Source organism: Opisthocomus hoazin, chromosome 6 (genome assembly GCF_030867145.1).
Source record: "Opisthocomus hoazin isolate bOpiHoa1 chromosome 6, bOpiHoa1.hap1, whole genome shotgun sequence".
NCBI classification, from domain to species: Eukaryota; Metazoa; Chordata; class Aves; order Opisthocomiformes; family Opisthocomidae; genus Opisthocomus; species Opisthocomus hoazin.
In genome coordinates, this window is record NC_134419.1 from 11,997,466 (window position 1) to 12,014,579 (window position 17,114).

The following is a 17,114-nucleotide window of genomic DNA, read 5'->3' on the forward strand; positions in this document are numbered from 1 at the left end:
AGAGGGTACAGCTGGCTACTAGGTGAGATTCTAGAGCAAGGCTTTTAAGCTCCGTCGCCAGCTTTGCTACTATCTTTGTAACATTAGAGCATGCTTCTCCATGTTTCAGTTTCCACAAGTGTCAAACACAGATTTTGTGGAGTTTTGTTCTAGAATTCAGCGTTCAGGAAATTGCACCGAGAAGCACAACTGAGTCTTCCTCCTCTATTTGGAGCTTTCTGCCAGCCAGTTACCAGACACAAGCAAAGTCCCTGTGTTCACAAACACCTGCTGCCTAGGCAGGACAATTGAAAAGCATCTACTTAGATTCTGAGGACAGGACCTCACACTTCAGAGCATACTTCTAATGTTGCATGTATTTAGAAGGAGAAGGAATTGGAGGAGCAGAACTAACCCATGCTGCATGAAGGCTGGCCTACAACATTTGCTGCTCCAGCTGAAGCACCTCTAGGTTCTGCAGAGATAGAAAGCCAACACTGGGACTGCAGTTATCTGCTGGAAAGTTTTAGACATTTTAATATAGTCCCATTTTCCAGGCAGCTGCCCTAATTGTACATGACATGAGATCCAATGCAAATGGGCACCCAAGGATAACTGTAGCTTGTTACAGCTCATAAGGCTTTACCAAGTCCCTCTATGCATACGCTAAGTCGTGCTGTTCTCCTCCCTTGACAAGACATTAACGAACAGATGCAAGCCCTTTGTTAGCTTGGGAGGAGGGCTGCACGGAGAAATAAAGAGAAACTTCAGAGTTAAGTAATCCCTGTGTGTTTCTGCTTCTTCAAGAGTATTGCAATCTATCAGACAGATCCTTGTCATGTTGATCTTTCTTAGAAAGTATCCTTCCCTGAAAATGCCCTGCTTGCCATTTTAACATTTTCAAAGTCTCTCTCTCTTCTGTGTTATTTTTGATGCAACTGATCTGCTGAAGGAAAAGAAACCCAGAAAAGCAGTGGTGCCCGGAGGAAGGCTTTTTGGTGGGGGAGCTGGAGGGGAGAAGAGGAGGACGGGGCAGGCGGAGAGAACTTAGCTACAATTCTTCAATTCTTTCATATCTAAAGTGGACAGCAATCTCTGTTCTATCAGAGCGCGGTTCGTGCTTTAAATGGTACTTGCTGCTAGCTTGCTTTCCCTGTCTCTGTCTCTCTCCCTTTGAAGCAGACTGGACAGCTTCCTCAAGCTGGCGTTATCACTCCCTCTAACCACTCTTGGCAGGCAATCTAATTCCCCCTGAAAAGGTCACCGCCATTTTAACTGCCTTTCAATCACATTAAGCACGCTGCCGCTCGTGCTCAGAGCACTGCGCCTGCAGCTCTCCTGACTGAGGTGCGATCGATAAGCTGACATCCCGCCCCCCACCCCATCTCCCCAGCCGCCCCATGGGCCGCTCGCCTCCTTCCCCTCTCCTGGACAAGCCGCCTTCCTGGAGCGGAAGGTGAGAGGCCAAGTGACAAAAACCTCTCCTCAAATGTGAAGCAGCAGAAGGAGGCGCTAACCTGGCATTTACTAATCTCTGTCCCATCTGCTAAGAAACAGAAGGGTGCGAGCATCCCCCCCTCCTTCCCGAGACCTACAGAGGCAGCGACTTCACAGGACAGTTTGCTTAGGCACCAGTCCAGACACCTTTGAAGCTGTGTTACAAAGAACAAGCCTCCCTCAAGCTTCCCTCAATGCAATCATTACCGTTATCTCTCCCCCTGTGCTGCCTTTTTTTTTTTTTTGCAGTTATGTGTTCCACCCATCGATCCCTGTGTAAGACACTGTTTTAAGTCCTCTTGCCTTTTGACTGTGCTAAGCCGTTTAAGAGATGACAGCGGCTTCTATCAGTGCGAAGCTGATGCGATTCTTTTCAGATAAAGCACTTTTTTCACTCCCTCCTCCCTTTGCCTTCTTTCAAGTAAAAGACATACACACAAAAAGAGACACTGAATCTTTCAAAGAAAAAAAACCCTTTTGAACTTCCCTCAGGAATTCTTTAAAGGGATAACCTTACAGTGTAAACACTGAGGGTAACGTGCATCCATTCTGGAGAGGGAACAGAAGAATTGCTACAAATATGTTGAGCGTCAAAAAAAAAAACCAAAACAAACAACACATCAGAGAGGGAGCTACTCGATGCTTTCACTTGCGAAGCCTTGTTGGCTTCCCAAACACAGAAACTCATTAGACAAAGATGGCATGAAATAATCCCCCTGCAACAAAGAGCTTCGGAGAGGGATGATCCAGAGACATGGGGATAGATGGTCACTGAATATTCAGGTATTTCAAAACAAATTTGAGTCTTACCACACTGTTCTGAGATAGGGAAATGCTTGATTATTACACCTGTATAGCTTTTCACTTTGAAACACAAGCTTGATTTAAACACCACTCGGTGTTTCATGTTGGTAACCTGAATCCATCCCAAACAGAAGCAAGAACTCTCCTGCTACAAGTCCCTGCTTCAAGCAGGGCCTTTCAAGCTGAAACAAAGTGATTCCAAACCCTACATAACTGCCAATTATCTTCATCTACACCTTGCATTCTTCCAGTTTTGGGTAAGCAAATTAAGTGATGGCAAATGATGCTTTAAGAAGCCAGGACAGCCAGAAGTACCAAATAATTCCTGACTGAATACTTTCACCAAACCGAACAGCTTAAGAGACAGCATACCGATCCCAGCACTTCCCAGTTACACCATATTCCATTCCTCCTTGCCGCCATCTCCTGTTCCTTCCACCTGCTGCCTTACATACCCCAAGCCGTCGCAGGCAAGAAGGTGTGCTTTGGCTCTGCTGCACTAGACCCATATAGGGATTTGCAACTGTAACACCAACATAGAAGACAAGAATTTCCATGTTCTAAGACAGCCTCTCAGGTGAGAGGAGCAAGTCTTCCCTGCAAAGGCTTTGGAACCAAGAAAGCTTCATCCTAGGAACCATACAAGAGAGAGTTTCAGCCTGTGATTGCTCCCAAGTATTAGGCTCCCTTCCAGAAAACCTGAGTAGTGCTCTTCATTTCCCTGACCTTTCTGTTTTCAAGAGGAAAAACTCCAAGATCTCCCAACCCTCCCTCACCTGAGAACCTGCCAGGATCTTTCATACAATTATCAAAGAATTTTCCTCACCTTGAGAGGTATGATATGAACTCTGTCCATTAACCAAAAATGATAAAAAGAAGCAGCCAGGACCTCTGTTGAGTCACTTCTGCAATGCTGCCCAGCGGTGTGACCAACTCATGCAACACACACTGGCCACAGTGTCCTGCTCCCCCTCCACCCAGCTGTGACATCTCCTCAAAGCAACACACCATTAAAACTGAAATTAATGAGACACACGGACAACTATTTTCCCCTCCGGTTTTATGTATTTCCCCATGTCATCTCTTTAGACACTGGTGACATCCCTGTAGCCTGGCAAAGGCTGTCTGGCATTATAAAAGCCCTTCGATTTCCACTTCGCTGCTGCTTCTCAGCAAAGGGAACCGAGCCAAACACAAAGCCTCAGGTGACAGGGGTTAACGAGGGCCTTGCCAACTCCAGACAAAGCAGTTTTAAGCATTGAAAAGCATCTCCAAAACGTTGTGCTTTGCTTCAGGGCTGTAAATTAAGAATTCTGTCCCTAAAACATGGCAAGAGCCAACACTGGCAGAGAAACGAAAAAGACAGCCACCTTGAGGTTACCCGAGAGTGCATAAAGCAGGCCTGACTTATGGAGACCTCACCTCTGAATGCCAGCAGCCAGAGACAACAAGAGAGCCACAACAGGGAGCACAAAATGTGTAACTTGCTTAAAAAGAAATACAATCAGCCCACTATGGGAGATCATTCCAGCTTTGCTCTGGCTTCCCAAATTACAGAAACTTCTTGCACAGAGGGAGGTAGGTACCCTGCAGATATTATCTGGTCATCCCAAGCACTAGGTAGAAAGTTGGTGGCAAAAAGTTCCCCTGTTTCAGGAAGAGGACACCTCTCTAGAGGAGCATGGCAGCTGTTGAACCCAGCTGCCAGCAGAGGCGTGCTTCAGATGAGGACGGGCAGGGAGAGAGAAAGGCATGTGCTGGGGACCTGCTGGCTGCTCAGGTGGAGGAGCCATTTCTTCACATGGAGTCATTTCTTCACCAAAAGCTGCACAGAGAGGATGCTCCTCACTACAAATGCTACAGGGAGGATCCTGCGCTTGCGAGCTGATCTACAGACACCTTTCATCCAGCACCACAAAGGGAAGGAGTCTAACCCAAAAGCCTTCCCATCAGAGTAATTATTGAGGGTTTTAGAACCGCATCTAGTTGTGCTCTACTCTTCCCCTAGTCTTCTGATCCTTTGCTGTACCTGTTCACGTAACTAAACACTCCTGAAGGTGACATGAAGGTCTCAACAGGAAAAAAAAAAAAAAGAGACAGACCCCATACTTTCTGATGGAAGCAAGGCTATGTTTAAGTATGAAACACAGAAGTATCTGTCCATGTGTGTGCAGCCATCTAGTAGAGGTTACAGCCCTGACTGTTGCTAGAATCTGTCCACGCTCCAGTGGAGGAAAGCAGTTGATCTATATAATGCAAACTAATGCATTTGAGAATTCCTTAAAATAAGGAAGAAAATGCAACAAGGAGCAAGTACTTTGCATTTACACAGCCTAATCACATGAATTACACACATTGTGTCTACCTGAAGCCTCATTCGAAAGAAGGTCTCCACATGACTGCAGCAGTGTGAAAGGTTCAGATCACACTTCAGTGAGTTAACTCAAAAACAACCAGGAGTGTTAACCAAGGGAAGACAGCACCACGTCCACACCAAAGGAAGTGGAAGATTGTGCTCTCCTCAAACTCAGGTGTTCGGTGAGGACGAAGGAAGAAACTATGCACGCACAGAAAGGGGCAGAAACGAACCGAGCAGCATTTTCTAATCAGGACTAGCAGCGACAACGATAGAGGCACACACACATATGCAATGCTTCCCCGCTACAGACTGTAGTAACTACACTACACAAACATAGCCTAAGCCCCTGCATGGTCTCATCAGACCTCTGCCTGGAATCACTCAACTCTCCACGCAGGCACAAAGGAAGTTAAGGTAGGTAAGGCTACAGACACAGGAAGCGACAGTGTGAGCTTCACTGGGTAGCCTTTAAAACCTAAAGCAGCTGCTTCTTCACCTCTGTGCTCCTGATCGTCTGCTCTGCTACAACCCAGCTACAATTTAATTTCAGAGGAAGGTAAGAGCAGATCAGGAGTGCCAGGCTGTCACTGAGCACACGACGGGCTTTGAAGTCCAGCTCCCTTACAGAGCAGCCTTTCCCCTTGAGATATTTTAAATTAAAATCCAAACTGATACAGGAAGAGATCACATCCCATCCTCTTTATTGAATGGACGAGGCCAGCACTTCTCCTCTCATTAGGCATGCGCTACATGGATTGCTTGCGAAAGACTCCTTAGTGCCAGAGGTTCACGCCAATGAACAGTTTAGTAAATCCTCCTCTTTGAGGCCAAAGGGCTGAGTGTAAGAAAGGGGCCAGGTTTCTAGCTAAAATTACATTCACCAATAAAGCTCACGAGGGGTCAAATTTTGCCATAACTCACTCTCTCCTCAGTAACTGATTTCCCCGTCACTGGGCAAGGAGCAAAAGAAGGAGGAAAAATAAAATGTGTTTGTCTGGGAGCCCTAAGGGCTTGCAGTGCTGGAGGTGCAGAGCGGGTTCCTGGATTCTCATTTATCAACCTTAGAAGGGATGGAGTGATAAATGCACAACTGGCCCTTTAATATTTTATGCAGGTGCTAAACCGACTTAGCTGTCACCTTCAATACATCACCAGAGGCTGATACACCAGCTTTCGTCACTCCAGGCTGGGAATTTTTACAATTTCATTTCTATTTTCCTCTCTTCACATAGTTCCACGTATTTCTTGCTATGTGTAACATATAAGAAGATATTTTCCCAAAACGATCTCCTCATTCTACCCATTCCTATTCATTCCCTCTTCAGCCACATTCCTTGAACAAGAAATAACACCATGCTTTTGTTCAAGATTTGCACAAACTTTGACTCTCATCATTCAAGATAGGCAGAAAGCTGAAATCGCTTTACATTCTGGCAAAGGCTGAAGATTCCACCCTTGTGAAAGGCAAATCTCCAGGTTCCTTCCTTTAAAGATACACAATGACCAACTTCCACAACACAATGATTTACAAGGGCCCCAAAACACCAGCGCACCTCGAAATCCTCCCTCCAGGAGAGTAGTAGCCCGTATCCTTTTCTGCCCGCACCATTCGTACTCTTCAAAGCGGTTGCCGTTCTCGTTCTCGATGTCCACAGAGTCATCCTCAGTCATGCATGAACCTTCTCTCTGCACAGGGTAAAGCAGGAGCAGAGCGTTGAGATGTATGAAATAGCTCTTTGGGGTTAATAACTCAGGGTGGGATGCAGAAGAAAAACTGGACTGTTCCCAGGACAGCTAAGTATAGAGCAGAAAGCAGCATCTGGCTCCACCCCCATTCCCAGTGATCTAAATCTAGAAGTAAATGGGTGCTGGAAAAACTTTACAACCTTAAGACCTAAACAAGTTGCAAGATCCATCATTTTCACACCTGGAAATTTAAGCTCTGGTTCCTACAAAAATGCTAGTGTGCATTTCAACATGCATTTCCCTGCCCTGCATGCACAATTTCCCTATCACGTAAACCACAGATTCCTTTGATCCCCAGCAGGAATGTTCTTCTAGGACATCTTTTTGCAGGTACACTGATCAAAAGACACCTCTCTCTACACCATGCACCTCTTGAGGCAACAAGAATGAATTTGTTACCACCACTATTCTGAGCTTTTCCTGAGAAACAAGCACAGAAAGCCCCATGACACAACTCTCTCCCTCCCCTAGGACTTGTCCCTTCTTTGCTGTCTTTTGGATGAACAGCAAGAGAATGGTTCTCCTTAAATGCACTTCCCAGAGTAAGACGGTCATGCAACATTTACAAATGCCAGCCTGTTACAAAAGAAACCAATAAAAAAATAATTCTGATGTTGTCAAAGGCGGAGATCAGAAAGAACTCTTCTTGCTCTGCTACACAGAAAGCATGATGTCCTACAAAAGGCTTCATAAACTTCAACAGCTCTACATTTACAGTCTATGACTTAGACTTCAATAACAGCAAAAGGGTGCATGAAGTAAAAAAGTTACTAATGTAACACAGGAGAAAAATCCAGAAGAATCCACCTTCCAAGACAAAGAGAAGTGCCTACAGATCTTAGGGAGACAGTTAGCATTGCCTGCAAGCTCAGCAATGTTAGTTTCTGCCCCATGTTAGGTCAACTGCAGACAAAGCTGGGAGTAGGGAGAAGGGAATGGCAGCTGGCGATCCTGCTGCGCCTCTACCTTTGCAAGGCATTGTTCCACATGCCTACTCATCTCCTCCTCGGATCCTGACAGAGGTCGGCTGCAGAGGGGACATACCTGCCCTTCGTCTTGCTTCCTCCGTTTCATTTTTCCAATCCGAGCTGCATGGAGAAACCAGGGAAAGAAAACAAAACAAAAAGACATGTCAAGTTTGTAGATCACTCTTCTCTCTGTTTGCTCATCTCCATATAATACACCCTTGGCAGAAACGGTAAGATTTCACACCAGAAAATCCCGCTGCAGCTCCCTGTTCTGAAGTCTGTAAACAGCACCCAGACTGCTACTTCGCACTTTCCAGATTAAACCTGTAACCTGCGGCTGAGTATGAAAGGCAGCTACTCATGATTTAATAACTAGGAGAGGAAATACCTGCTGCACATCCTCAGGTAAGTTATTCAAATGGTTAAATACTTTCTCTTGGAAGCCTGTAACTCTTTTCAAAGTTGAGTGATCAAGCCACTGAATCCTGTTCTGGATTTTGCCTTCTAAGTCCAAGACCCATCCACTAATCCATCTATTTCCTACACAGGAACTTGCTTAGACTGTAGAAGGATGATGCAGCACCCGAAAAACCTTGGACAAGGTGTATAACAGTCACTTCCAGGACCACAGAGTCTCTTGTACACCCTGAATAATTCCTTCCCAGAACACCACAAACAAGTCAGAGCAGTGTCTTAGTAGCAGGTAACATTTACAGAGTGGAAAGATCTTTGCTGTGAAAAACGCAGCACCTATGCTAGATAGCTTCTGGCTCTCTCCATTATTTTTATTTCACTATTTTCATGTAGCAAAAAAATAGTGTAGTGGGGGCTACACTGCCTTCTTGAGGAAATGCTCTGGGAAACAAACATGTTAGGAATCACAATGATTAGAAACAGCAGCCAAAGTAGCCTGTTGCTTAATCCAATCTCTGGTTAATTTGAGCCATCGTTTAATGTGATCAAAACATCTGGAACCAAATCATTTGCATTAAAAAGAACTTCTGTCCTTTATTATTATGGCTTTAGGCAGGTATTACTGAATAACTCAATCACTGGCTGCAGGAAAGTCACTGTTTAATTAATGAGGAAGGTCAAAATTCTGAATGAGAGACAAGGAAAAGCCCAAGGAAAGCCCATGTGATAATGAGAGATGACACCACCAAAAAGCTGCATTAGCCAGAAATCGTTATGACATTCTGAGCACTGCGGCATGCTCTGGAAGCCTTTATGGTCGAATACTGTGGGATCAACAGCTCCTTGCAGCCAGCAAGTCAGAAAAAGCTGCTGGAAAGCCAGGAAGAGGAGGACTGGGGTACAGCAAAGTTTCTGTCAATTGTTTTCTAAAGTGCACCCGTTTATAATTCAACTTGGCAACGTGGATGCACTAAAGTTTCATCTGAACACACCAACACAGACCCAGAAGGCCTCTTCCAGGGCTTTTTTCTTGGCTTTCATGGACTCAGGACTCTCTGGGTTAGGATATACTTTCCTGTAACACAGAATTAGGAATATTCACCATCCCCTATACTCTGTGATACTCCAGGGTTAAGAAGGCTTCAAATTATTCTTATTCCCCGGGCATTGCTTTTCCTTACTGAAGGAGACAGAACTGTAGGAAAATTCCCTCCAAAAGAGATCTTCCCCCCAGGCATCATGAAAAAGCTTCTGCAAATGCGACATTCCTAGAGTAAGAGACAGCAGCCTGAGACCACAACGGGAGCGTTTGTGAGACCTGGCACTCTGAACAACAGAGGCTCTCAAGTGAATGCATACCACTTTCATCAGTCACCTAAATCTCATTTGCTGAACCCTTTCTTGTGTTGGGTACAACACACTGACAGCTCCACAGCCCACCCACCTCTCCACACACTCCAGGTATTTCAGTATTCCTAGTGGGATATTTTAATAGTTTCCCTTCCATTTTGTCTGGTTGAATCTGTTACTTTACCAATACTGTCAGCTTCTACTCCAGAAGGTAAAACGCTTGAAGCAGACATCATGAAGCATTACTAATTTCATTGTGCCCAGATGAATTATGTTACACTTAGATAAAACAATGACCTCTAACTTGCCTTCTGTGTTCTCTCCCCTTCCTGAACGCCAAAATGCTATCCCTCCCCCTTCAACATCATCCAGCCCAGAAGCAGTCAGAGTTAAGCCATGCTCTTTCTTGTTTGTACTTCAGTGCACAAGAGACTTCCGAAGTTCTGGTTTAGCGAATACCTACATCCTCCAGTACAGCTTCTGCGCGTAAGTTTAGGATGCTCTTTCCTTGCCTCACTAGCTCTGCAGAGCCAGCACAAGATAGGCGAGGAGGCTGGAATCAGACATGACTTGAGCATTCTCCAGCAAACATCTATCTGACCAGAGAAAAACCACAGGATCTACCCTGATCGCAGACACGTCTTTCTCTCACCTCATCCTGTTTTTTAAACAGGGACATGTAGGGAAGGAGCAGTTCAGTTATTCTGGTAGGACTCCCTGTAACCAATCCATTCAGCTAAGTCAGTCTGCCGGGCAAGTTTATCAATATTTTAAACTTTTTTACTGCCAGCCTCCAGTCAGTCTGCCGGGCAAGTTTATCAATATTTTAAACTTTTTTACTGCCAGCCTCCAGTCCACGTGCTGTAACAGTGATAAATGGAAGACAACCAGTTTCAGGCCTTGCATTGATAAATTCTTGGGATCGTTTTGCCAGAACAAGCACCTGATCTGTTGCTGAAGTCTTAGTGCAGAGCTGGGAACAGAACCCCACTCTGCTCCAGCTCCATGCGGGAGTCGGTGGACAGCCCCTACCTTGGCTCATTTCGCTCTGCCAAGAAGCAGCCCTCTAAGTTCCAGTGCCACAACTGAAAAAGCCACTAGAAGAAAGAGGTGTTGAAAACCAATCCCCCTGCCATTTCCATTCCGCGGTCATTAGCAGTGGCAGCGCTGTGCCCGCGGAGGCCCAAGGTGCCCCTGGTGACAGCAGAAGCGGGCAGGGAATGCCGCAGCCCAGACAGCGCGTCCCGGCAGCGCTGTCCCTACCCGACACGCCACGCAGCCCGGCCATCACTTCCCATCAGCGCAGAAGGGACCGTGCGGCCCCAAAGGCAGGGGGGGATTGTGGGGCGGTCCCGAAGGGGAGCAGCTCAAAAGAACACGCAAGCGAGACCACAGGATTGTTAATTAGTGTTGATAGATGCGATCATTTCTAATTAGCTCACTAATCCCTCTCCCCCTCGCTCCTGTCACAGGAGCATGGGAGAGGGGAGAAGAAAAAAAGCCATTCCCTCTAATAATTCAGGAAGATAAAAACGCAGCCCATGGAGGACTGGATGCAAGAAGAAGATGGAGCTCAGGGAAGGAGGTTTTTGCACAAGGGTGACCCATTCTTATCTCTGACTGAGCAAAGACGCTGTAGTTATTATTCCAGCCTTCTGCCAGGAGGTGAGGAGTTCACTAATTTTTATTAGCATTAATAATTATTATTAGGTCATCAGAGGGTTTTCAGCACCTTTGAGGCCTTACTTTTAACAGACGTACACTACCCTACACACCGCTCCTGCTGCAAACACATGTTCTCCCTCAGGTTACACTAAACCGTCGGGCACCCAGGGAGTTTAAGTGGCCACAGCATAGAAACGAGCAGGCAGCACACGGAGGTGAGCAAGAACCGGGACCCTCTGCAAGGGCCGGGGTCTCAGGAGCTGTGCTGGCTAAGGCAGCTGCTCATTGCTTTCCAAATACGGGGCCTTTTGGGACCTTTTCACACAAGGTGAAAAGCTGCTTGCACCAGAGGACGAGCCAAACTGCACTTGACAAACCCCCTGCTACCAAGGCACACCAGCCCCTGCCTTCCCATGGGTGCAGAGAGAAGGAGCCAGTCCACCCTGGTCACAGACACTGCTGCCTTGTGGACAGAAAAGACCGAGGACCTTTTCTCACAACAGACTCTCCCATCAAGGCTAAGCCTTATTAATGCCTAAAGATCATGTTATTCTCTAGCCCAGCAAAACTTCCTGAGAGAAAAGCTAATGGGTTTTAGTTTTCACTGGCACTCCCCTCCCCAAGCAAAATTTCACCTTCAGGACAGGGAACTAATTACCTCAGAAGTGCTCTTACACAGCATCCAGCAGTGGACACCATACAAACCTCTACCGCAGCATCAAAGGAGATGATTAAGTTACTAGCAATATCTCTTACGATTCCCTCCACCAGTTTGAGTGGTCCCCCGAGTCCCATGCAGACATCATTAGCAGCTCCTGCAATGGCAGGCCAATCAAATTAAGTGGAAACATTTTTGTCTTCTTTCCAGTGAAAATCATCCAGCTTTATTCCTCCCCCACCCATCAGCTACAAAAGCATGCGACATGCTGCTGGTGGTTCAACCACAAACTGCACGGTGACCACCTCCGCAGAGGTCTGCCCAGAGAGGGAGGCTTACGGTCGCCACCGACACAGGAATCGGCTCCTCAGGCAGGTGCAAAAGGAACTCTGTAAGGATGTATTCTACCACTCTACTGAGAATGCGAACTTTGCAAATACCTCCAAATTTGAATCAAAGATATTCAAGCATGAGAGTTAGCACCTGCTCTCTGCAAATCTACAAGAGGAGTCTTGAGGAGCAGTTACACTTTGTTAGACCTATCACAAAAAAACTTCTGTGGCTGATCAACTTCTCCAAGAGCACCTGATCCAAGGGAACAAAGGCAACAATGGCAGGGCACAAAAAGCCATCTCAAGAACAAGTTAAAGCAAGAAAACAGATGGTCAAGAATGAATCCGTTTCAGACCTTATGTACAATTTGCTGCTCATCTGCCAGAGAGAGAACATTAAGGACCAGACTCACAGAAGGGTCTCAGTGGGGCTTTCACATTTGCATGGCCAGACCCCCACACAGATGATTTTCAGCAACGTTCAATCCAACGCTGTTCTCCGAGGCTGGCACATACTTAGCCTGCTGAATCCATGTTCTGATACACTAACCTATAACTTTGTGCCTCTAATTTTGAGTGACTACCTAACCTGCTCTGCACTGCACAACTCCATAAGCAGCAATTTACAGGGTGGCTAAAAGTCTCCACTTTGGCAACACTGGAAATAAGGCAAATGAAAGAAATGCCTTCTTTATCACCCGAGTTCATCAGGAATCAGCACCTCACACTACGGGGTTCACAAGGACACAACCTCTGCAAAGTGAGTTTAGCACAGGTGAGAGGTGCGGGATTAACTCACCGAGGCTGACAGGGAAGCTCCAATACAAACACTCTGCTGAGAGTCTAACAGACAGAACATTAATCTCTTGCTCCAGAGCTTGCAAACGCATTCACCTTACTTACAGTTCAATTTAAGTCAAAGGTTTGACTTGGAGAATTAAAATTCTGGACTGTCAGGTACCTGCAAACCATGTAACTATCAGGACCTACTCCTGCTGCAGCCAGGCCGGCAGCAGCTCACAGAAGACGTCTCCCTCTACCTTCTCTTCCCTTAGCTCTTGTTGCACTTTCCCAAGTGACCACAATGGGATGGAAGAGATCGAGGCGATCTGACAGGACTCGGGCACAAAATGCCTGGCCAGCTGCGATCTGAGTCAAGGACGATGTGGGAGAAGAGCAAACACTATGCACCCCTTTCCATGGGAGGAGTTTCCAGAAGTGATTCTGGAACTCAGCTGGTAAGAAGCTTGACAGAGATACCAGGATAAACTGGTTACAACAATATTGAAAAGTACACTTAAAACATAATAAAACCTAATGAAGTAGATTTTTTCTTTGACAGATAAGACTGCGTTTTCTATATCCTAAGTTTCTTCAGTGTGTCAATAAGAATATGAAACAAAAACCCAGACGTCTTTGGACAAGTCCTACATAATTTCGGTCAATGTAAACTAACGGGGATAAGGAAACCGTTCTCACAGAGCAAGCTATAAAGTTGTGTGATTGATTAGAAGCTCATTAAAACACAAGATATAGACAAATAAGCATTTTTTTCCCTAGAGCATTCAAGAGTTCTCCATCTGGAGCAATACTGCTTAAATAACTGTTTAACAGTAACGTGGCAAAGCTTATGAATACCACAAAGTTATTTTAGTGCAAACAAATGTGGAGGAGGAAAGCAGAAGGCAGGCTGAGTTCAGTGGTCACAAATACAAAGTCACAAGCACAGAAAGGAGCAGTGTAACCTACCCAGCTGCACACTAATCTAACAGCACAGGACTGAACCAGGCAGCACTACAGGGATGTTCTGGGAACAGTAGAAATCAGAGTCATAGAAAGCCAAGGACAGCAGGAACCAGTTCTGATCTAGTTTGACCTTCTTTGTGACCCACAGCCAAAGCACTTCAGCTGATGTTTCTGCATCCAGCTCCCCGATGTCTGGACCCAGTACTAGTCGGGTGTACAATAGAATGGACAGGCAATACCAGCGTTACACGGGCATTAGATACATTAACCAGATGCCCTCACCTGGAACATGGCTGTTCTGCTCCCTGTACCCCAAAAGGTGTATACAAAATGAGTAAAAGGTTTGTCAAAAACAATGCAAGTGCTGTAGAAAACTAGCAGCCTCCCTCAGATGATAAGCCCAGGTTCACAAAAACATCCAAGAACAGGACCCGAGAGGAGTTCCCAGATCGCAGCCTGCACGGATTGTGCTGCAGCCCTGCTTCGGGCTAAAGTCAAAAGCGTAAAGCACCACTGAGCCAGTTCAGCAGAGCATGCTGTCATCAAGGGCTTTCATCCGCCCCGAAGGACTCCAGGGCACCAAGAACATCACACCCCTGGCTCAGATTTTTTTTTTTTAATTTAAAATAAGGCAACTGTACGTTGATGGCCTGTAAAAAGGTGGAAGGTGGGAGCTTAGCCCCAGCTATCCAAAAATGACAAAGAAACAGTTTGACATCACTGACCCCAGAGACCTCTGTCACACAAAACAAGTCACTGCAGAGCACCACAGCGCATTTCAGTCTTCTGAAGTCTCTGTGTCAGGAAACAGGTCTCCCCGCCAGCGCTGGCAGCTCGTCTCGGAGCGCAGACGTGAGCACACCTGCCAGCAGCTACCTGTAACCGATGCAAGGCAGCTCATCTCTTTGTTGCGGGACTTGACAGACTTTCCAGAGTTCACAGGTTTTTGGCCTTCAGTGTTGATATTTAAAAATCTCCAAGCTAGCTCTGAATTCAGCTACATACAACTTCTCCAAGATATTGGGTCAGTACCTTAATAACACTTCTATTTGTTTAAGACCATGCTAAACATACAGCACTTCAAAGAAACTATTTTGGTATGAATACACTCTAAAGCCTCTTGTTATTCTGTTTAAGTACCTTTAACTTATTCTAAATAAACTGCATCAGCACAGCGTCACTGGTGGTATTTCAAACCATGGCAGCAGGAAGCTCAAAATTCACAAGCTTCCTCGGAGCCCGAACAACCAGATTTTGACTAAACGCTACGTATTATACCAGCTACAAGCAGTACAAAACCAGATGAAAGAATATTGTTACTATTTAAATGGTAAGTTTTGACTTCTTGGAACTTTGGGAAAAGAGCTTCAACTTCTTCAGCTCAAGCAAAAAAACCCAAAATGTTTATTTTTAGCTTTCTTCCCCTATTTACAAATACAGAGATGGGACTTTCTTGCTCTGAAATAAAGCAACATCTGGTTTGGTTTTTCAATACTAAGAGACTTTTCGCTAGAAGTACTTGTTTACTGCTTGTTAGGAGCACCCAGGAATACCAGAATAGAAGTAACACATCAGCATCTGTGGGTTTGAGGGGGGAAAAAGATAAACAAATAAAAAACCCAAAACATGACGTCAGATGCCCGAACGCTCAGACTGCTGGTTTGAAAGTTTACTGCAAGATTCTGCCACGTGAGCCGCCACGGCAGGGCAGCCCGGCCCTGTCCCTTCACACTCGGGGTGCAGGGCCCGCTCCAGAACTCCCCGGCGGCGAGAGCTCTGCCCCACCGCAGGCCCGGGCCCCCGGTGAGGGTCCCACCCGACGGCGGCCCCGGCCAGGCGGCCGCAGCTCCCGGGCCGCGGAGGGGGGGGGTTCTCACACGGCTGGGCCGAGCTCGGGGGGGTCTCCGAGGAAGGGGGGGCGCGGGAGGAGGCCCCGCGGGGCCGCACTCACCGTTCAGCCGGGTCTGCCGGTTCGCTCGCACCCGCAGGAAGGTCTGTAGAAGGGAGACAAGAGCGGAGAAGGGTCAGGGCCCGCGGGCGGCGGATGTAAACAACTCGGCCCCCTTCCCCGGTAAACAAACTCCCCCCGCCTCGCGCATCGCCGGGACAGCGCACCGACCCGGGCCTGCCCCCCCCCCCCCCCCCCCCCCCCCCCCCCCCCCCCCGGCACCCACCTCTTCCCGGCCCCCGCCGCCGGGCCCTCTCCTGCCGCTCTGCATAGCCGCGGGCGCCGCCGGCGGCCGGCGGGGCAGAGGAGCGGCGGGCCCCGGGGCGGACCCCCCCGCGCTGCCCGGGATGCGGGCGGATACGGCGCGGCCCGGCAGGCGCCGCCGATCAGCCCCCAGCGGCCGCCGCCATGTTGGCCCCGGTCATGTGACCTGCCGCCGAGCGGGTGAAAGTTCACCAGGAAACCGGCGGGGAGAGGCGCGAGAGGAGGAAGTTCCCATGGCAACCGACAGGCGGCAGCAGGGCCCAGCGAGCCCCGGCCAATCAGGGCCCAGGGGCGGTTGGAACCCAGAGACATCTGGCCAATCAGAGAGCAGGTATAACTGGAGCCCGAGTGCCTGGCCAATCAGAAATCAGGAGCCCCAGAACCCAAGGGCAAATGACCAATCAGAGCTCAGGGGCAACTGGAACCCGGGTGGATGTGTCCAATCAGAGCTCATGAGCAACTGGAAGCGAAGTTTCCTTGTCCAATAGGGATTGGGCACCCTGTAGACCCAACCACACCAGCCAGTCAGAGCCCTGCGCCCAACCTTAACCCAAAGGTGATGGCCAATCAGGCACCAGGCACAACTGCTTCCCAACTTTTCTTGCCCAATTAGGGACTGGGGGCTTTCAGGGCCCAAGGGCACCTGGCCAATCAGGGACCGAGGGCTAACTAGATGCAGGGGCAGGCGGCCAATGGGGGCCCAGCAGTCCCCCCATGGTCCGTGCCTGGCCCCGCCCGGCCATGGACCCCCGGCCCGGGGGGAGGCGAGGCCCCGGAGCGCGGAGCCCCGGCCTTCCCGCCTGTCCTCGGCCAGGCGCAGCCGGACCCCGGCGCCCACCTGGGTCTCAGGGCCCTGAAATCTTCCTGCAGAGCAGCGGCCGGTGCGTCGCGCGCGGGGACACGCCCAGGCCGCGTGATCGCAGCGCTGCTGCCTCCCCTCCGCTTCTCGGCCTCTGTCCCCCCCGTCCCCTCCGGTCTTTCAGCAAACCGGGGCCACCAAACCCAGCTCGGGGATCGCTCTCCCGCCTCTGCCCCGCAGCTGTGGTGGGGGACGGCCCCAGCGGGGCAGCCGAGGGCAGGACGGAGCGAGGGGCTGGAAACTGGGCAGCACAGGCTCCCCCCCCCCAAATCCCGTGTGTTCCCGCCGCTGCAGACTTTGTGTCTTGGAACCAAACCTACATTTTGTGTCTGTGCTCTGGTTCCTTACAATCTGCTGCTTCTTCAGAGGGAAAACCAAACCAAACCAAACCCCGCCTGTGTTTTGAGAAGCTGACGGGCAGTCCGCGAGTCCGGGCGCTGGCTGGTAAGCCTTGCGCAGCGCTGACCTGCGTCGTGCATCCCAGCTCTGCCTGCGGGCTGAAAGGCGGCTGTATTCTCACACGTG

The 17,114-nt window shown here is 48.4% G+C and overlaps 1 protein-coding gene across 5 annotated transcripts in view; it reads right to left on the minus strand.

The window, feature by feature from the left end:
- The window catches only part of RNF220 (ring finger protein 220), a 225,351-nt gene that overhangs the window by 44,054 nt on the left and 164,183 nt on the right, over positions 1 to 17,114 (minus strand). For 2 of the 5 annotated variants that reach the window (XM_075424640.1, XM_075424642.1), the window contains 3 exons: positions 15,470 to 15,512; positions 7,352 to 7,473; positions 6,193 to 6,325 (listed from right to left, as the gene is read on the minus strand). In XM_075424640.1, coding sequence (XP_075280755.1) covers positions 6,193 to 6,325; positions 7,352 to 7,473; positions 15,470 to 15,512 — 298 coding nt within the window. Of the gene's footprint in view, positions 1 to 6,192; positions 6,326 to 7,351; positions 7,474 to 15,469; positions 15,513 to 15,692; positions 15,879 to 17,114 lie in introns of those variants that run through there. The other 3 variants (XM_075424643.1, XM_075424644.1, XM_075424645.1) reach the window with 2 other exon arrangements.